We start from the raw sequence: 22,336 nt of genomic DNA, 5'->3' as shown, positions 1-22,336 counted from the left end.
GGCCAAAATGCCAGACCTCCAGTCCATCCTGATGGACAACTATAGATAATGTCAAAACAATAATTATTGTTTGACCATTATCACACTATGGTATAGGGTTACAGCCTACTAAATGTGAAACTGTTAAGCAGTTTCAGATTCCTTGCAAATGACAACAATTTGTCATTTGCAAGGAATCTGAAACTGCTTAACAAGTTGCTTTAATTTGTCAAAACTCTTTAAATAATAGACTTACTCTTACTCCCAACATGTGTACACAACTTCAAAGGTGACCAGAAATATATTCTTTTGAGAGGAAATAGCCTAAACCACCTTCATAACTTAAACTATAACTAGGCCTACATGATGCCAATTAGAAATATATGATTAAAGAGTAGATACAAATTCAGATGGGAACTTTTTCAACTACCAAAACAGTCAATCAAAACGATCTCCTTAGTTATATGGGCAAAACATTTCAGAGTAATTGACTGACTAAATCTCATTGGATTTAAACTCTTCATTGTGTCTAAACATCACTTCCTTCAATTAGATCTATGACACATATTAGCCCTTAATCTTCTATTTGGTTTTGTGGCCATGGCCTACAAATTGGATTTCTTGTAAATTAGGCATGGATTATCAAGAGAATGTTTGCCACAATGGGGACACTGTCTGCACGTTCGTTTAGGAAGTGAGCCAGTTGAGTTTTTCTTTTTTAAACTGAGAACATTTCAGTCCTCATCCCATGAAATGACCCACCATGTTGTTTTATAGACTAGACAGCTTTGTTTTTCTCAATCATCATTTTGGCTCAACCAGCAGTGTGACCACAGTTTCAATGGCAATTGTTTTATTTTACCTTTATTTAACCATGTTAGACTCTTGAGATGATCATCTATTTTTCAAGAGAGACCTGGACAAATGTGAATCCTCAAGGACAATTCAACTGTTTAATTAACAGGAATGTTTTACCTAAATCACCAAATGGTCCATTTTAGAGCGAGGGACTCTTTGTACAACAGGCTTTTTTTTCTGCTGGGGGGGTTAAAGAGCAAAGGCCTCTGGACTTCTCAGGTTCCTGTGTGCGGCAGTTTGACTTCCCCTGGGAAGTGACGAATGCAACTTTTTTTAAAGTCCTTAACTTTAATAATGATGCCTGTGTCCAGGGTGCCTTATTGCCCTTAAACACCCCTTTGCCATGTGCAAGTGCTGTTTATGGAAAAACATAAAACTCATATGTAGGTAATGGTATTCAGTGCTTAAACAGCTACACAAAAAAAACACAACACACAGCTGGGCAGGTGGGACAAGTTTCTCATCTGAAATGTCTAAATGCAAACGTTGTGTGATATCTGGTGCCTGCTTACTGCACACATTGTGTCGGGAGAGGGGTGGCGATCGCTTGTTGGCTGGAGCTACCTCTGTATTTTAGGATCAAACGAATATATGCCTCATGGTTTGGTCTGGAGGAAGGTATGCAGAGACTCGTTGAATGAATCACATAAGGATGAAATGTTAACATTTGATCAACAAATACCTTAATCCTCAATCTTAATCATGTTGCAATGGCGTGAGCCATAAGACATAATGATTGTTTAAAAAAAAGTTAGGCCTTTTTTTGGTGAGTGTCCTGTCCAGTCAGGCGATGCTGGGTTTCACACCAAATGTGTTTGTCTCTCTGACCCTCCGGGACCCTGCGCCAAGTGAATTAGTGGGGGGAATAAAGTGTCCCTGTTATGTTTAGCCCTTGCTTGTGTGGAAGCTAGCAGCAGGAGCAGTCGGTCATCAGGCAATGTGGAGGCTGAGCAGACATTACTGTTGGATGTCTATAAAAACAGGCTTGGTCCACTCTCACCGTGAGCTGCTGTAGCTCTGAACTGACTCTTCTGTAGAAGAATGCTAAAATGCCCTCAGTGTTGGTCAGGACACGATGGACAAGTGTCAGCTTATCGTGGTGGCTTGAGTTTTCAAAATTGCTGAGACCCCAGATAGCAGTATCAGTAAGAAATCTATAGGCTATTATTTAAAAATATCTTGAAATGTAAAAAAAAAAAAAGATATTGTTTTTCTCACATTCTCTTCATGTACTGCTAATGGAAAAAATGGTGACTTCGTGTTGCTGTGGTCGTTATCTTTATATGTGCCTATATATTGTGAGTATAGTGCTGACAACTCCTACAGTAGCTGGGTTTTGTAAGGGGGAGACAGGGCAGAGACTGGGTGCTTGTCTGCAGTATATCCGTCAGTAAGAGGGAGTTTTCTGAGGAAACTCTGGACACGGCCTGTGTGAAAAATCAAGCCTTAATGCCTTCCAGTTGTCAAAATAGTTTCCATGTTCTGCCCTGTTTTTACAGCTCCCCTGTGACATTCAACCTTGATGGGGATATGTTGGCATATTCAGCTAGAGCAGGGATGGACAATTGGCGGCCCCCCTTTTGTAGGCTTGTGGATCGATTTACAAAAATGAAGAAAAAAAATAACTGTCGCAGGCTACACTTACTTCAGAGTTCGAATAGTAGAATACACAAGGTGCAATTTACAAATTTGGTTGTGCATCAGCAATTTTTCCCATTATGTCAGGCACTGACAGTCACTCAATTAGCCCATGCCAGCTAACAATTTTGTTAGATTGGTAAATTAGTCAAGTCTTGTATCTAAACCTGTAGTAATCATGGTTGAATTACCGACCAAGGGGGGCCCCCCATTGATTTTCTTATTCACCTTCATTCAGATCTATTAAAACTGCAAACAATTCTTTCCACCCCAAGGCAAAATAGCAGAAAACGTATTTTAAAATGTCAACATTTTCTCTACACCTCAAAGATTACGTGTGCAAAATGTGTAGAATTGCAGGAAACTAACTCTAAAATGTATTTTTTTCTTTCCTCTGTCAAGTGGGTGGCCGCTAAAATATTTTGCTCGCAAGTTTGGAGGCCAACAAATGTTCACTTTGGGCCCCAAAAAGGCTAGTGCAGGCTCTGACTGCATGTGTGGGTATGGATGTGGGTACGCAGACCGGGGAGCCACTACGGCCCCTCGTGATGAGTTGATATTTTGAGGCCATTTGAGAAAATGGAGAGATGAGGGATTGAGAGATTTAGATGGGGGGGGGGGGGGGATTGGAGTATGTGACCATCCAGGATATTTAAATATGTTAAATGGCAATATGGGGCAGGTAGCGTTCTCCTAGCATCCTCCAAACTCAGATTCGTCCATCGGACTGCGAGATGGTGGAGCTTGGGGGTTTCCCCTGCTCCAGAGTCCAATGGCTTTAAATCACCAGCCAATGCGCATCAAGCATTGCTAAGAGCTGCTGGCAAACGCAGGAAAGTGCTGTTTGAATGAATGCTTATGAGCCTGCTGCTGCCTAACACCGCTCAGTCAGACTGCTCTATCAAATATCAAATCATAGAATTAATTATAATAAACACAGAAATACGAGCCTTTGGTCATTATTATGGTCAAATCTGGAAACTATCATTTTGAAAACAAAATGTTTATTCTTTCAGTGAAATACGGAACCATTCTGTATTTTATAGAATGGGTGGCAATCCTAAGTTTATATATTGCTGTTACATTGCACAAACTTCAATGTTATGTCATAGTTCCGTAAAATTCTGGCAAATTAATTACGGTCACACAGTTTGCAACAAGCCAGGCGGCCCAAACTTTTTCATATACCCTGACTGATGCACTGAACGCAAGACAAGTGACACAATTTCCCTAGTTAATATTGCCTGCTAACATTCATTTTTTGAACTAAATATGCAGCTTTAAAAATATATACTTTTGTGTATTGATATATACTGTGTGAAGGCATTGATGTTTATGGTTAGGTACATTTGTACAACGATTGTGCATTTCTTCGTGAATGCACTTTTATTAAATCATCACCCGTTTGCCAAAGTTGAAGTAGGCTGTGATTCGATGATAAATGAACAGGCACCGCAGGGATTATATGCAACGCAGGACAAGCTAGTTAACTACACATGGTTGATGATATTACTAGGTTAACTAGTGTGTATTGATTGTTTGTTTTTTATACGATAATTAAAATGCTGCAGATAAGGCATTGTGGCTCCTTGCAGCCACAAGGTCCTTTTGACGCTGCACTAGTGTAACAGGTGGTCAGCCTGCCACGCAGTTTCCTCATGGATTGCAATGTAATCAGCCATAATCGGCATCCAAAAAGGCTGATTACCGATTGTTATGACAACTTGATATCGGCCATGTCAATTAATCGGTCGACCTCTAGTCCACATACTTGTCTGTGTATGTATGTATGTCTGTATGTATGTATGTATGTATGTATGTGTGTGTGTGTGTGTGTGTGTGTGTGTGTGTGTATATGTGTGTTATACAAGTTGAAGTCTGAAGTTTACATACACTTAGGTTGGAGTCATTAAAACTCGTTTTCCAACCACTCCACAACATTCTTATTAACAAACTATAGTTTTGGCAAGTCGGTAAGGACATCTACTTTGGCCAAAATTCACCCAGCTTATTGTGGGAAGCTTGTGGAAGGGCTACCTGAAACACTTGTCCCAAGTTAAACAATTTAAAGGCAATGCTACCAAATACTAATTGAGTGTTGATAAACTTCTGACCCACTGGGAATGTGATGAAAGAAATAAAAGCTGAAATAAATCATTCCCTCTACTATTATTCTGACATTTCACCTTAAAATAAAATGGTCACCCTAGCTGACCTAAGACAGGGAATCTTTACTAGGATTGAATGTCAGGAATGGTAAAAAACTGAGCTTAAATGTATTTGTCCAAGGTGTATGTAAACTTTTGAATTCAACTGGATATATAGATCGATATAATAGAGTAATTCTAAACAAATGGAGATTTTCAAATGTATTCTGTATTTTTGCTGTTGTCTTGTATTAAACATTGGTGATTTTTCATGCTCATAAGGCTGTTAACAAATCACCTAGATGGATCCCTACGTTAGTACTTTCGTAGTCTTCTGATTTGAAGAATGGCCTAATGATATCCAGTGCAGGCTATCTCTCACTAAGTCAGATAATCTCTCTGTGGTGGTTTATCTTGTTCGTGGTCACCGTAATGTGTGTAAAGAGTGTCTTTGCCTGCAGTGCCATCCATGTAATCGGTTTTACAAGTAAATGAAAGCATAAACATTATTAACGTTGACTTTGATCGATGTGGTTGGATGTAGAGAGAAAGCAGTGTCTGAAATAAATATTTTCTGCTTCGTCCGTTATTTCCCCTGCTATGACCTACAGTGTCACCGAGCTAGATTCACTCTAACAGAAATCCAGTCTCTGGATTGATCCCTTTACAAGAAAGCTTTTCCTGTATGGTTTCCTGTATGGGTAAGAAATGTCAAGCCCGACCAACAACCAACCATGCACTGCCTCTTCGATTTTTGATAAATGTTCTGTTACTGCGTTATACACCTGCGAGCTTAATCCAGTGGTATTGGTAAGCCCCCCCCCAGAGGTTGCTTTTGGCTTTTGCCCACAGGAAATGGGTTTGATTTGGTGGTTTCATGACAGGCTCTGGTCTGGTGGTTCCTCTGGTCCAGGGTGCAGATCACATGGCCCGAGGGGGTGTACTGAGGGGGTGTTGGGGTGGAAATGTTTTGTCACGGTCTGGTTCGTGTTGGGTTCCATTGGGTAAAAGTTCAGTGGTCTGACTGAAACAAACCACAACTAACATGCAAATAAACACCAATAACACGTTGAGGAGAGAGCTGTTTTCTGGTAATCAACATTGTTGACATTGTCTGTCTCCGCGGTTACCATGCATTATCAGCCATGTGGTATGAATGAAGGAATGACTGATGGCTGATGAAACTGCCCTAATGAAATAAAAGTAAAAACCAGACTGGTTTCCTCCATTTCCTTCACCCAATGTAGACATATCCACAGTGTACACTGACCGTAGGACTGAGGCCCTTGTGGTTTCAATGGCAATTCTTACTAAGCAGTCTTGTAATCTTGTGGTATTGAGAGTGGTTTTTCTGAATTGGTTTATTGTCATGGATTATTGAGCCTGTGACTGTAATGTCCCTAGGCTGAGTTTTATAAAGCAACAGGATTGTCATTATTTCCTGGGTTTAAGATTATATCGATAGTGCTCTGATTTTATCGTTGCCCCCCCAAAATAATGATTTCCCCCTTAGAGTGAATGTTTGATATTTATGGTAGATACACAATAAATAATCAGTGCTTGCTTGGGAAAGTATCTCATTTATTGTAAATGTCAACTTTTAGACTACGGTTTACATTTGAGCAAACACTGTTATCCAGAGCGATTTACAGGAGTGTCTTGCTCAAGTGCACATCGACAGATTTTTCACCTAGTTGGCTTGGGGATTCGAACCAGACACTTTTCAGTTACTGGCCCAACGCTCCCAACAGCTAGGCTACCTGCCTCCGGTATACATGTATACATAGCTTTAGACAGAAAAGAATTAGCAGCAATAAGCGAGTAAAGAATTCCTTTCATAACTATAGATACAAGTTTACATTTTGATGACGTTATGAAGTGAGCTCATTGCAGCGTTCACCGTAATGACCATTGAATGGCTACTGCCAGAAGTCATTCCACACAAATCGAGTCAACAGAAAAGATGGCCATTTTGTTAAGACACACTGGGGCGCCAAGTTGTTTTTTTATTTTTTGTTTAAGCCGCTGTCTACAAAGTGGGTTTGATAGATGAATCATCTGTGAATTCTGTACATCTGGTAAGAGTTAGGACTTTTGGAGAAGACATTAGAAAAAAAAGTTACTTGGTACTGCGAAGTGGAGAACCCCCAAAACTGTCTGTCTGGCAACCAAGAGCATTCTTGCCTTTCAAAAAACCGCCAATGGCCTGTGTCCACTGATTTAGTAGGAAACAGAGGGGTTCAGTACCTGCACATACATCCACACACACAGGCCTACATAACCTTATTTCTAAAGTTTGGCCCAGTATTTGGCCCCATTCTCTCTCCATGGATGATGGTGTAATTAGTGCAGATAGTTTCTGTTTTCAAGAATAATAAACATTAGGCAGGGGTAGTCCGTATTCTAATGATCAGTCATTTTCGTCACTTTGAAGTACAGTACATACGATCAGCGGCCTGTGGAAAGGGAACTGAAACAATACCCCCTCAAAATGTGACTTATGTTCTTTCAGATTAATTGGTAAGGCTAATTTCCTTTTGGAGTCTGGTGACCATATAACACATTAGGATTTGCTATCAAACTCCAGTGTGTGTGTGCGCATGAGTCTGTGTGTGCTGTGTGCTCCCCCCTCATGTGTCTTGGCTGGCATCTTCGGGCCTGAGTTCATGCTAGTGTGGGCCGTGCTGCAGCCCCATGCCCCCTCTGTTTGTTTGGACTGCCCTCTCCGTACCTAACCAAGAGCACCCTGGGAAAGGCCCTCCATGGCTCCAAGATGTGTGCCTGCCTCAGAGACTTCATAAAACAGAGACCTTCTCCCTCTGACTTAACTTTGCTCACAGGGTGTAGCCTAGCTAGCAGACCTTTTTTGTTGCCTGGAATTGCTGCCGGAAAATCTGCAATGCAATGAAATATGCTGATCCCATCAGCCCACATATCTGCTGCTCTCAAATGTGCTCTGTAGAGATGTGCCGACTACAGCACATTTAACACATCTAGTTGGTGTTTGCACCAGGCTGAGTTGTTACCACAGATACTACGCAGGCATACTGTGCCACTTTTTAAATAACCTTTTAAATGTTTGTGGCTGCTTTCACTGTCTTGTCCCTCTCTCTCTTGCCTATGTTTTGCTGAAGTCTAAAATGGTGGGGTGGTGTTGGTATTACTCCTGTGTACACGGGGCTCCGTCTGGCCCATAGGCCCTCTGTTTGGCCTATGGGAGCTCTCTTCTCCTAGCTCCTCCACAAACAGAAGGTTATTCTTTAACTATTTTATGGCTGTTTGAAAACGGACCACATTAAAGCTCTGCTGTTTCCCAGCTGCACCATAAAGGCCCTATCGCTGACATCACTTCACACTTCCAAAGAGCGAAGTTCACACTCATCTTATCAGCAATAGAGATGGGTAGATAAAGATGATTCCAGTCTACAAACCCAACCCCTCTTCACTTCCGCATTCTGCCTTGGATTATGAGGGCATTGTCATAAGAAGTGATATCATTCCCCTGCTTTTTATTTAATTTAACCTATTTATTATTTGACAGAATACAAAATAAGGATTTTTCTCTATTTTGTTTCGGTAGTAATGATGGGTTTCTGTTGCTCCAACAGTGTAGTAGTGTAATGGTTTAAGTCTAGTGCGATGGGAGTCTTAAAGTATTTTCAGAGGATTTCGAGGCATGTCAGTGTACTTTGTCACACAGGATTTATAGTTTTATTGCAGCTTTTAATGGTGTCTCAGAGTGGCTAAGCTAATGTTGCTATAGCTGACCTCTACCCTTCCGAGCTCTGCCAAACTGTGTTGCTATTGATTTGATCTGAGCTCTCTAGAGTAGACTGTGTTTCAGGGCAACAGGTGGACTGGGAAGTGGCACTGGCTAAATTGGCCAGGCCCAGTATGTACAATACATTAAAAAAGTATTCAGACCCCTTGACTTTTTCTACATTGTTACATTACAGCCTTATTCTAAAATATAAAAAAATATTTATTTAAATCTCATCAATCTACACACAATACCTCATAATGACATAGGTAAAACATTATTATTATTTTTTTTGCAAATGTATATAAAACAAAACACGTATTTAAATAAGTATTCAGACCCTTTGCTATGAGACCTGTTTCCATTGATCATTCTTCATCTTTCTACAACTTGATTGGAGTCAACCTGAGGTAAATTCAACTGATTGGACATGATTTGGAAAGGCAAACACCTGTCTATAAAAGGTCCAACAGTTGACAGTGCATATCAAAGCAAAAACCAAGCCACGAGGTCGAAGGAATTGTCTGTAGACCTCCGAGACAGGATTGTGTAGAAGCACAGATCTGAGGAAGGGTACCAAACAATGTCTGCAGCATTGAAGGTCCCCAAGAACACAGTAGCTTCCATCATTCTTAAATGGAAGAATTTTGGAACCACCAAGATTTCCTAGAGCTGGCTGCCCAGCCAAACATCAATCAGGGGAGAAGGGCCTTGGTCAGGGAGTTGAACAAGAACCTGATGGTCACTCTGACATAGCTACAGACTTCCTCTGTGGAGATGTGAGAACCTTCCAGAAGGACAACCATCTCTACAGCAGTCCACCAATCGGGCCATTACGGTAGAGTGGCAAGACTGAAGCCCCTCCCCAATAAAAGGCATATGACAGCCCGCTTGGAGTTCGCCAAAAGGCACCTAAAGGACTCTCCGACCATGATAAACAAGATTATCTGGTCTGATGAAGCCAATATTGAACTATTTGGCCTGAATGCCAAGAGTCACTTCTGGAGGAAACCTGGCAACATCCCTACGGTGAAGCATGGTGGTGGCAGCATGATGCTGTGGGGATGTTTTTCAGAGACTGGGAGACTAGTCAGGACCGAGGTAAAGATGAACCGAGAAAAGTACAGAGGTCCAGAGTGCTCAGGTCCTCAGACTGGGGGTGACGGCTCACCTTCCAACAGGACAACGACCCTAAGCACACAGCCAAGACAACACAGGAGTGGTCTCTGAATGCTCGATCAAACATCTCTGGAGAGTCCTGAAAATAGCTGTGCAGCAACGCTCCCCATCCGACCTGACAGAGCTTGAGAGGATCTGCAGAGAAGAATGGGAGAAAGTCCCCAAATACAGGTGTGCCAAGCTTGTAGCGTCATACCCAACAAGACTTGAGGCTGTAATTGCTGGCAAAGGTTATTATGCTAATGTAATATTTCAATTTTTATACATTTATACCTCTACAAACCTGTTATTACCTTGTCATTATGGGGTATTGTGTGTAGATTGATGATGGGGGGGATAAATGATTTAATATTTTTTTCAGAATAAGGCTGTAACGTAACAATATGTGGAAAAAGTCAATGGATCTGAGTGATTTCCAAATTCACTGTATATATATTTTTTTATATGTTTTTATTTGATTTAACTAGGCAAGTCAGTCAAGAAAAAAATCGTATTTACCACGACAGCCTAACCTGGCCAAACACGGACGACGCTGGGCCAATTGTGCACCGCCCTATGGGACTCCCAATCACGGCCGGATGTGCTATAGCCTGGATTCGGTCCAAGGACTGTAGTGACACCGCTTGCACTGAGAAGCAGTGCCTTAGACCGCTGCACCACTCCGAAGCCCCACTGTAATTCTTAGACAAGTCAGTTTTTACAACTTCAGGGCCATCCTCCACTCCCACCTTCACCTCAGTTATCCTGGTTGTACAAGTCGTTAAATGCTTTAGGTGGATAGGAGCTGGGTCTGGTTTAATGCAGGGGTCGTTGGCTGGCTTGTGGCGATGAGGGTGAGAACGTCGGCGAGTCCGAAAGCCAGGACTTGGCTACACTAGACTAGAGCAGGCCAAGTCTTTCAGTATTTTGTTGAAAGCTAGGCATGAATTACCTTGCTAAGTACGTTGGGCTGTGGTCTTGATCATGCTGACTAATGTTAAACAAGCCTGCTCATTTAGATAAACAGTGCCATGCAGTGGAATGCACCATTCCTGAGTTTCAGCAGAGGACTATATTTATAGTGTTCGCCACACTCAGATTTATCTTAGCTTTCAAAATGTGTTTTTGGACTGTTAAATTGACCACGTAGATAATTGAGGATATATTTTTTTAAATGTCTAAGAAAATCAGCCCTTACACACCCGTACTTTTTAATCTCTAGATCTGTTTGCTGAGTTGCTTTAGGACTTTTTTCTGCCCCCTAGCCTTCCACTCTTTTGCTGCTATGGTATGGCAGGCTCTGGAGAGCATTAGCTCCTGTCATTGGGGCGTAACCCCACCCCCTCTACTCGTGACTGTAGAGGAGAAGGAAAACGGTGGCATTATCACCGGCTGCTCATACAGTAGGTGTTAAAACACAGTGAAAGTTATCTGATCAGATAACAAGAAAATGAAGCACAATAAAGAGAACACAATTCTGAAGTTGCATAAACACTCCCCCTTGGCCTATCGGTATACTGGGAATACACACATACACACACACACACACAGTTTGTTTGTTATTGTGGCCCTCCGGCACCAGTACGGCAGGTTTTGTTCTCAAATGTGACCTTCCTTCACTCTACTCTAAATGGACAACCGCAAACAATGACATGTTTTACATTTCTGTAGTATCCTATACCCCCATAGCACAAGCATTTTCTTACACCTGAAACCTGTTTTAGGGGGCATGACAGCAGCCTTCCTCTCTGAGTTGTTGTTTTATTGGTTGTTTGTAATGAGGAGCCCTCCAGTTAGGCCTAAGCTTCATTATCCTCCGTTTGTACCAACCGGGGCCTTGTTAAAGGCGCTGATATTCTGTGGAAGATTACTGCGGTCGGTGTTGCTCGCTGCCCTGCGGCGGTGTTCTCAGTTATATTCGGAGCCCCGGCCGGCCCAGCCTGGCAGAGAAAACCCTGGGATTTTTCACTTTGCTTCAGTATAATGAAGTAATTGCCTCCTGTAGCAGGGACAGCAATTTTGCAATCTGGCACAATGGTGGCAGGAGGGCCCAGCCAATGATCAGCCCACCGCCCTGTCAGAGCTCTGCCTGCGGGGTACACGCTACCATTTATTTCCTCACACACACCTACTGTAGAGAGATAAGTTTATCTCCACAGACACTGGGAGAGGGAGCTAGAGAGCAGGATTTGTGTTAGAATAGAGTGAAGAGGTAAAAGGGTAGGCAGACAGCTGGAAAGGGAGGCAGCTGTGCAACGTGGGACCTGTGACTATTTGAAGAATGCCTCTTTTTAAATTATCATTCCAATTTTCTCTCAAGTCTGATGGGTTCGTTTAACCTCGTACCCTGTGGCAACCTGTAGTGAAAGTGTGTTGGAAAGAGCAGGTCTCCCAGACCCTGTTTAGAGCAAAGCGGTCTGCTGAGGCTGTGCAGGCTGCCTGCCACCAGAGGAAGCAGCAGGAATGTGGTGCGTCAGGTAAATCTGTCCCCAGACTCTGGGAACAAGCAGCCATCTCTCCACAGGCTTGTGAAACATTCCTAGCCCATCTCTCATGTCTGGAGGCAGCCAGGGCTGTGGGCTCCTTTTGTCTCAGAGCAGACCTCACTGAAACACTGCTTTCCCTAGTAGACTGCAGCCCCCACTGTCTGCTGACAAGAAGTAGGAGATGAAACGTGTGTGTGTGTGTGTGTGTGTGTATATGTATATGTACGGCCATTTGTTTGTGAGAGACATTTTGTCTATGAGTGTATTTGGCTCACAGGATTTTCTACAGTTTGATGAACTCTGTCTGGCTATAAGTAATCTCTCGTGGACAGATCTACGTAAACATAACTGATAAGCTACTGTAGAATCTGTCACCATCCTTTGCGAGGGTGAAGACTTCGCAAACCAGAAATCTCCATTTCTAACACGCTTATCACCAAAACCCTAATCAAGCATCTGACCAAATTAGGCAAAATATTATTTCTGGGTTAACAGGCTACTGTAACACTATCTCTGAACAAATCACTATTTGATGTTAATCACCGTGCCAGTGAGGTGGTGGCTATTTAATGCATGGTTACTCTAAACTGAAAATGTACTTGTACACAGATTGATGGCTGTGGGCTACATTGTGTAAACCAGGGATGGGCAACTTTGTAGGGGGTGGGGGCCACAAAAAATCTGAAGTCAACATGAGAGGCCGCAGTTGTTTGCAGGTCTGCATACCCGCATGTGCAAAGTTAATTGTGTGCAATTGTACACATTTTGCCATGTGGTATAGAGAGAATTTTGCAGTTTTAATGCAGGTTTGCTGCAATTGTACACATTTTGCGATAGGGTGGAAAGAAATGTTAGCAGTTTTAAATATATCTGAGTGAGACTGACAAACAAAATCAATGGGGGCCCCCCGGCCGGTAATTCGACAGCTGCCCGCGAGACTAATTTACCAATGTAAAAAACGTTAGCTGACATGGTCTAATTGAGTGACTATCAGACACTTGGATAAAAACATTTAAAACTGCTGATGGACAACCACATTTTGAAATTGCACCCTGTATTCTATTTTAACTTGCAACAGTGAGTTGAGACCCCGACTGAGTTTCAAATATTATTATTTTGTTTTTTTGTTTTTATATTGACCTGAGAGCCGCCAGTTGCTTGGCCCTGGTGTAAACCAAGCCAGACACAGTATTGATTGGGAACCCCTGAAACAGAACTAAAATGGGAATAAGGGTTGTCACAATGTTATAGGGAGGTGGCACAGTTGAAAAAAAAACACATGAAATGAAGGTTCTGGTGGTGTGTGTCGACAAGACTAATCAGCTTGTTTTGTTCCTCAGAAATCTTGGCCACAACAAGTTGACAGCCATTGATGTCGGAGTCTTCTCAAACCTCCCAAACCTACGAGAGCTGTAAGTACCTCAGACCTCTCTCTCTGTCACTGTCTGTGTGTGTGTGTGTGTGTGTGTGTGTGTGTGTGTGTGTGTGTGTGTGTGTGTGTGTGTGTGTGTGTGTGTGTGTGTGTGTGTGTGTGTGTGTGTGTGTGTGTGTGTGTGTGTTCATTTTCTCTCAACCAGGAGTTCCCCTTGGCTGTGTGTGTGGGGACTGGGCTCAGCCATTTCAATGGCTGTCATTCAGAACAGAATAGGATCGATTGGCAAGCAGACAACTAATCTATGAATGCATTGGGGCGGCAGGTAGCTGAGTGGTTAAAGTGTTGGGCCAGTAACCGAAAGGTTTCTGGGTCGATTTCCAGAGCAGACAAGGTAAAAATCTGTCGTTCTGCCCCTGAACAAGGCAGTTAACCCACTGTTCCCCGGTAGGACGTCATTGTAAATAAGAATTTGTTCTTACCTGACTGGCCTAGTTAAATAAATATTTTTTTTAAATACAAAAAAAATAAAAAATCTCACAATGTGCTTCACCTTCACTTCCTAGTGTGCGTGCGTGCGCATGTCTGGCTGTGTGTCTATGCAGTGTTGTGTGTTTAGGCTAATAAAATGATTTATTTTAGCGATAGGCCTAGCAGGCTTCCCAATGTTAGCGTTAGAGGGGGCATCAATGATGTTCTTACTGGACAGTACCCTGAACAAACACTGCAGTAGATCGGCATCTCACACAATCACTTACTCTCACCGTAGTCAGGCCCCTTACTGATATATGGTACATTTATTCTCAGTCACATACATTATCTTATCCTTGGATGTGTTGTCTTGAAATTAGTTCAATTGCGGATATTCAGCTTTCTCCATCTACCGACACCACGCAGGCCGAAACCTGGCTTGTGAATATCTGATATGCTCAAGAGGGTCTATCTTCAACCCAGGCAGGGAGGCCACAGACACTGACACCTGTCAGAGCCCAAGCGCCCACTCTAGCCTGACACGGCTTCATCCATCCATGTTTTTACGCGCAAGCACTTCTGTTCTATATGAATGATTCAGATGCACTCTGCCACCATGTTGATCCACTTCCTTATTAGACTACGACACTGCGAGGAACCTCATGTCCTCAAGTTCACTTCCAAATACAACGTGGTCAGTCAATTCACAGCAGTGTTATCTCAATACAGTGTTCTGTTACTTTCTTCTCCTCTCCATCCATTCTGTCCTCTAACATCGCTGCCTCTATGTTTCCCTCAGGCGCCTGGACCATAATGAGCTGACGTCCATCCCTGATCTCGGTCCGGCTGTGTCTCAGATCACTTCCCTCTACCTGTGAGTGCACATTTTTATTTACCACCATGGGAATGTCAAGCTGGCATCACACTGTCCCTCGCCGAATTGTCAATGTTTGTTTGAGTGTAAGTTGAGTTATGACCAAGAATACGAGTAAGACACTCTTTCTAGTTGAATTGCTATGCTATGACTGTCGTATGGTGTAACGTTGACCATGCGGAGCACTAAGAAAGTGCTCCAAGGTTCTATCCTGGTTAAAGTTGCGAAACTCTGCCTGGAGGGACTGCCTATGCTGGCATCTCACAGGAGATTTACTGCCCTATTTGGAAAGAGACTGTGTGTGTGTGTGTGTGTGTGTGTGTGTGTGTGTGTGTGTGTGTGTGTTGTGAGCCTAGTGGCCCCCTCGACAGACAGACACACAATTGTGACACTGTCCTGCTTGCTTGGCCTACTGAGTAAGTATTTGTTGTTTTCCCGACAGTTCACCTCTCATGGTGGCTAAGGAATATTCAATCATCTCACTCAACCTCAAACAGGAGAGAAAGCCCATAGGTTCGGTCTCAACCGTTACCATTAAAGACAATTTGCAGCCTGCTTGTCTGTTGGTATAACACCCACTTCAATGCACTCACTCGTGGTTGTAACAGTCCAGCAGGTTCCTGTAAAACTGACCATCACCATGCATCACTTTCATTGCCTCTCCCTACGTATCATCCGTCGGCCCCTCAAAATAGGCTGTGTAGTGTTCTCACTAACTGTCTCGAAGCACTTTCTGTCAGATTTGTGACAGTTCTAATTCAGCGATATGTGAAACTGCCTGTCAAACAGGACACAGTTGAAGTTGGAAGTTTACATACACTTAGGTTGGAGTCATTAAAACGCGTTTTTCAACCACTCCACAAATTTCTTGTTAACAAACTATAGTTTTGACAAGTAGGTTAGAACATCTACTTTGTGCATGACACAAGTCATATTTCCAACAATTGTTTACAGACAGATTATTTCACTTATAACTCACTGTATCACAATTCCAGTGTGTTAGAAGTTTACATACACTAAGTTGACTGTGCCTTTAAACAGCTTTGAAAATGTCAGAAAATGGTGTCATGGCTTTAGAAGCTTCTGATAGGCTAATTGACATAATTTGAGTCAATTGGAGGTGTACCTGTGGATGTATTTCAAGGCCTACCTTCAAACTCAGTGCCTCTTTGCTTGACATCATGGGAAAATCCAAAGAAATCAGCCAAGAACTCAGAAAATAAATTGTAGACCTCCACAAGTCTGGTTCATTCATGGGAGCAATTTCCAAATGCCTGAAGGTACCACGTTCATCTGTACAAACATTAGTACGTAAGTATAAACACCATGGGACGACGTAGCCGTCATACCGCTCAGGAGGGAGATGTGTTCTGTCTCCTAGAGATGAACGTACTTTGGTGCGAAAAGTGCAAGTCAAACACAGATCAACAGCAAAGGATCTTGTAAAGATGCTGGAGGAAACTTGTACAAAAGTATCTATATCCACAGTAAAACGAGTCCTATATCAACATAACCTGAAAGGCCGCTCAGCAAGGAAGAAGCCACTGCTCCAAAACCGCCATAACAAAGCCAGACTACGTTTTGTAACTGCACATGGGGACAAAGATTGTACTTTTTGGAGAAATGTCCTCTGGTCTGATGAAACAAAAATAGTTCTATTTGGCCATAATGACCATAGTTATGTTTGGAGGAAAAAGGGGGAGGCTTGCAAGCCGAAGAACACCATCCAAACCGTGAAGCACGGGGTGGCAGAATCATGGGGGTGCTTTGCTGCAGGAGGGACTGGGGCACTTCACAAAATAGATGGCATCATGAGGCCTGACAATTATGTGGATATATTGAAGCAACATTTCAAGACATCAGTCAGGAAGGTAAAGCTTGCTAGCAAATGGGTCTCCCAAATGGACAATAACCCCAATCATACTTCCAAAGTTGTGGTAAAATGGCTTAAGGTCAACAAAGTCATGGTATTGGAGTGGCCATCACAAAGCCCTGACCTAAATCCTATAGAAGGTTTGTGGGCAGTACTTAAAAAAGTGTGTGTGAGCAAGGAAGCCTAAAAACCTGACTCAGTTACACCAGCTCTGTCAGGAGGAATGGGCCAAAATTCACCCAACTTATTGTGGGAAGCTTGTGGAAGGCTACCCGAACCGTTGGACCAAGTTAAACCATTTAAAGGCAATGCTACCAAATACTAATTGAGTGTATGTAAACCTCTGACCCACTGGGAATGTGTTGAAAGAAATAAAAGCTGAAATAAATCATTCTCTATACTATTATGCTGACATTCACATTCTTAAAATATAGTGTTGACCCTAGCTGACCTAAGACAGGGATTTTATACGAGGATTGAATGTCAGGAATGGTGAAAAACTGAGTTTAAATGTATTTGGCCAAGGTGTATGTAAACTTCCGATTTCAACTGTATGTTGTCATTGCCTCTTAAAGTTTTCTGCTTGATTCTAGGTCACTGTAAAGCCTCAAGGTTTTCATTTAGGCTATGTGTTTGAAATGACTGCTAGTTCAGGAGACTGCAGTTCGTAGCTCTACTCTCTGCTCGGGACAAGCTTCTTTTTTTGGCCTGATTCTCAGCCTGTTGCTATGGGAAGCTCAGTGCATGATGGGAAGAGGCATATCGTTCCAAAGCTGCAGAGCTGAAAGGAGTAGAACCTGCAGCTGGAGCTGTCACTCACAGGGCTTACTGTAAAAAGGTGACAGGAAGGGTTGGGGGATGGGAAAGGGCTGGCTCAGGATGACATCACTGTTACCGCCACAAGGCGGGCGTTTTGAGGTGGGAAGTACTGGAGCTCAGGTTTTGCCCACAAGTAACCCCACCTCACCCAGCTCCCTGTCTGCCCCCCACCTTCTGGTCTGTTTGTTAGGCTGATCCTGGCTGGATGGAAGTGGGGACTAAATTCCTCTGCCTGTGGTGGAGAGGGGCAGGAATGCTGTCTGACAGCAGTGCTGTGTGAGACTGCAGCCGCAGAGTGAAGGGGAGAGCGGAAGGAGAGAAAGGGTGCTAGAACAGAGGGTTGTCTGTCACCATCCCCTGACCTGCGCTGGCTTCTCTCTGGGCTGAGAGGAGAGGAAGAGATGATGGCCACAGTGAGACCAGCCTCTGTGCTCCACTCTTATGTTATCCATTCAACCAGCTGGCCTCCTCTCCTCCAACGGAGTTTCTGAAGCATCGTGTGGTGATTCTCTCTGACAACACCAGGCACTTTCTTGTTTTCTCTTTGTCTCGCTACCGCTCTCTCTTTCTCCCCATATCACTCGTTCTCTCTCCCACACGCCCAACGGTTCTTTTGATCCTCTAACTTGTGGAGTTCATCATGCAGATCAGCCAGTCAGAGCGGCCCTAACCAGCTAATCTGTGTGGCTGCGGGGCTTTGGCTTGGATTAATCACTGCTCTCTGATCAGCCATGGCCCCACCCCGGCCCGGGGCTCCCACACTCCCACAATGCACCTGGCATCCTGCTCTCCCAGAATGCAGCAGGGCTCCCACGCTCCAACAATGCCACAGCAGGCCACCAAACCCCCATAGAATCACATGGGCCAGGGGAGAGTGAGACTTCTCCATTGTCCGGCATCCGCCCTTCCAACTTCAAAGAGAGGTGTCAAAACAACTCCATGAAAATCACATGGTTAATGGGATGAAATGATTTAAAATAACTGTTCTATTGTCCTCCTTCCCAACATCAAAACGAGGTAGCATCCACACAGATCAAAGTGGAAATGGGAGAATGGGCAGTAGTGTAAACACTTTTGTTATCAGCACCCTCAACCTCAAAAGCGGTGTCAAAATCGACCCTAGGAAAATCAAATGGCTAAATGGATGATGAGATTTGGAATTAAGGGATCTGTTGAATGTACCACAGACATCAAAGAGAGAGGGAAAGCCAACCCCCAAAATTGCATTGGCAATGAGATAATCAGTTTTTATATTAACAAACCTATTGTCTGCATCCCCCAACATCAAACATCACAGCCCCCGTCCCACCCCAGTCCCCACCTCTCCCCTCGCCCATCCTCTGAGTATCACACAGCTGGACTATTTTGGCTGTGGGAGAATGGGGTTGAGGAACTGTACTTGGAGAGAGAAGAGAGGGGAAGGGAGAGCGGGACATTGTAGTTAGCATCTGAGAGACTGAGAGATCCAAGCCAGCCTCGCCCTCCTGCTTGAGCCAAGACTGCCTAGTTTTTCCCAGCAAGGGTCAGCAGCTGTTGACCCTTCCTCACCCTCCCTCCTCACCCCTCCCTCCCTGTTCAGTAGAGCCTCAGTTCTCCCCCTGTCAGTCAGTCTCCCTAAGCCTTCCTCTCTGTCTCTGGGCTTCCCAGGGGCTTCATGTAGGTCAGGGAGGAGAGGGAGGGCCTGAGACTCATCCTAAACCCTTTCCACCACTGTTTATCCAGGTGGGCTCTGGGCTGCTGTGGGACCCCACTCCCCTCATGGCCCAGAGTAAAGGGTCTACAGAGGGTCTTACGTTGTGTGTGTGTGTGTGTGTGTGTGTGTGTGTGTGTGTGTGTGTGTGTGTGTGTGTGTGTGTGTGTGTGTGTGTGTGTGTGTGTGTGTGTGTGTGTGTGTGTGTGTGTGTGTGTGTGTGTGTGTGTGTGTGTGTGTGTTTTGTGTTTTGCTGCAGTTTGTCTGCCGGGACACTTTTCTGGAAACACCAGAGGACAAACGTCCAATTTTTACCAAACACTGTTTGATGCTAGGTCTGGGAGTTGACTCTAAATGAGGTTCCTTGTGTCGTTTTACTCATGGCATGGGCTTTATTTGAAGTCAAATGTCATGTTGGTTTCAGTTAGTGAAGAGACTAGGAATGTTACTGACCCTGATCCTCTTGAGGAGACAGGAATTCCAGGCAGGGATCAGCAGTTCCTGGCGTGTGTGCTGTTGGGTTCAGGTCACATGGAGGGTGGTGTGTCAGAGAAGGGGGTCAGTAACACTAGCCGTAGTGTCAGGGAGGTGCTACCGAGGCTGGGGTGTATACCGTATTTTTAGTGTAGAACGGTGTTGGTGCATGTACTGGTTGGGGTTTTTACGTTACCTATGACAGTATATCAATGTTTGGTTTGTTAATTGTGTTACACCGTGTGTTATGTCCGTTTTTATAATTTGCTCCGTGTGCTACTTACTCTCTCTCTCTCGCCCTCCCTCCTTCCACCCACACCAAGCCCCACCCCGGTCACACATGGAAAGCAGGTTTTACATGCAACAAAGTGTTGGTGAAAACTATGCTCCTTTCCAATTTGCTGAATATAATTGGTTTAACATTTAAATGTGGCCTTTATTTAACTAGGCATGTCCGTTAAGAACAAATTCTTATTTAGAATGAAGGCCAAACCCGGACGACGCTGGGCCAATTGTGTCTGCCCTATGGGACTCCCAATCTCGGCTGGATGTGATACGGCCTGGATTCGAACCAGGGGCGGCAGTGACTCCTCTTGCAGTGCCTTAGACCGCTGCGCCACTCGGGAGCCCAAAATTACCCTATTAGTTTGTGTATCTTACGGTCTGCAAACAGTTAGTTTCTCTTCTTAGCAAGTTGTGGCAAAAATAAATTGTCAGACGTTAATGCTAATCACCAGCTAGGTAACTAGCTAAATGTACTTAGTCCGAGCAAAGTTAGCTAGCTAACACAGCCTGATACCAGTGCTGGTGTAGGCCGAAATTAGCATGTTGTTTGTGCAACGGTAGATATAGTCTAAATCAGAGAGGAATAGGGAAAGAGCGCATATTTTAGCCACATCAAAGCTATATCAAGTAAGAGAAGGTATTTAATGTAGCAACTAATTAGGGTCCATTGGAAAACACTGACCAACACTTTGGTTCCTACCCTGTCACAATAACCCCTCTGGCTTTTTCATTCGTTGTCATGTCAAACAACACGGTATTCAAAGTGCCCATTATATTCCAACTTTTGGTTGCCGTTTTATTGAACAGTATAAAACAGAATGGACAAAGTTCCATTTCAAAACACCTCATGTATATGTTTCCACCCAAGGGGTCATGCACCACTTTTATTATTCAAAAAAGAGAAAATACAGTCGTACTGCCTAAAATACGTAAAATATTGTGAAATGACATTTTGGCCATATCGCCCCGCCTTAATGTGGTATGTGTGTCATTGAGCACAGGCTTTCATCCCTGCTCGGGTAGCACTGGCCTTCAGTGGCTCCGCCTGCAATGGCAAGCTGAGGAAGAGTCAACCATTTGGACAACCTAAAAGAAGTCTATCTGTTTTCTATCTGTGTCCGTGTGGATTTGTCTTTGTTTTGTATCTGTCTGTTCACGTGTTTGTGTGCGTAGGTCTATACACATCTGTGTGGGAGTTTTGTCTTTTGTGTACTGACTGTGTGTATATCCTTCTGTTAGTGTGTGTGTGTGTGTGTGTGTGTGTGTGGCGCGGGGGAGGTCTGTATGCACATGTGTGTGTCTTTGTTATTTGCCCCTGTGCCAGTACTGGGCATAGGTACACAGGGGGAAGTGACTGGGATTCCTGTCCAGCTCTGTCCCTGTCCATCTGTCTGTCTGCAGGCTGTAGCTCAGAGGTGGATTTTTCCCATTCCTTCCAGCCAACACCAAAATAAACCACAGATGTGGAGAGAGACTGTGACCGACCATTCCTGCAGAGCATAGAGTAGGCCAAAATACAAACGAGCTTTTTAAAAACTCTTTCTCAGGCCTCCTACTGCAGGATTAACTGGACTGTCAGGAGGGACAGAGTTAGACAGTGCTTAAAATGTAAGTCCTTTCGTATAGCCAAGTCTTCCTCCATTTGATTTGGAAGTAGTCGGTTACATTTAACACCAATAAACAAGCCATGAACATCATAGTCACAAAAAATACCTTCTCTGATGAAGCTTTGCTTGGATCTGTGTTTGTTGTAGTAAGACCATGTGTTTCTCAGGGTTGGGTTGGTGTCTGTTGCTCAGGGTTGGGTTGGTGTCTATTGCTCAGGGTTGGGTTGGTGTCTGTTGCTCAGGGTTGGGTTGGTGTCTGTTGCTCAGGGTTGGGTTGGTGTCTGTTGCTCAGGGTTGGGTTGGTGTCTGTTGCTCAGGGTTGGGTTGGTGTCTGTTGCTCAGGGTTGGGTTGGTGTCTGTTGCTCAGGGTTGGGTTGGTGTCTGTTGCTCAGGGTTGGGTTGGTGTCTGTTGCTCAGGGTTGGGTTGGTGTCTGTTGGTTACCTTTACTTGAGCCCAAGCATCAGTATCAGTGAATGTTAACCTCTATGGCTCATCAAACTCAATAAAAATGAGTTCTTAACTGTATTGCCTAGTTAAATAAAGGTTAAATACATTTTTAAGTGGCTAAAACTTCACTCAACTTGTCTTTTATCCAAGTGCTCTGAGAGAATAATTGGCTCATCAATCCAGAGTGTTCCATGACTTGGCTGTTGGTGTCAGTCCGCAGGGGCCCTTGGGAGAGTTTAGAGAGGAGCAGGGATACTCTGTGTGCTCTGTTCCTGAGTGGGTTTGGAGAAGAGGAGCGTTTGTGTGTGCTTTACTACTGCTTCTATAACAAACATCTGAAGTTGGTTGTTAAGACTAGAAGCTTTGTTGTTCTACTCCTGGTGTTCCTCTCCTCAGG

The 22,336-nt window shown here is 43.8% G+C and overlaps 1 protein-coding gene across 1 annotated transcript in view; it reads left to right on the top strand.

Annotated features, from left to right (window-relative positions):
- Positions 1 to 22,336, top strand: part of LOC124031426 (leucine-rich repeats and immunoglobulin-like domains protein 1) — a 49,017-nt gene that overhangs the window by 1,640 nt on the left and 25,041 nt on the right. Inside the window, exons 2-3 of the mRNA XM_046342649.1 lie at positions 13,367 to 13,438; positions 14,669 to 14,743. Of these exons, the coding sequence (XP_046198605.1) occupies positions 13,367 to 13,438; positions 14,669 to 14,743 (147 nt within the window). The remainder of the gene's footprint in view (positions 1 to 13,366; positions 13,439 to 14,668; positions 14,744 to 22,336) is intronic.

Source organism: Oncorhynchus gorbuscha, linkage group LG03, assembly GCF_021184085.1.
Source record: "Oncorhynchus gorbuscha isolate QuinsamMale2020 ecotype Even-year linkage group LG03, OgorEven_v1.0, whole genome shotgun sequence".
In the NCBI taxonomy this organism is placed as follows: domain Eukaryota; kingdom Metazoa; phylum Chordata; class Actinopteri; order Salmoniformes; family Salmonidae; genus Oncorhynchus; species Oncorhynchus gorbuscha.
Note: the sequence above shows the minus strand (reverse complement) of the source record. Positions and strands in the feature narration are given on the sequence as shown.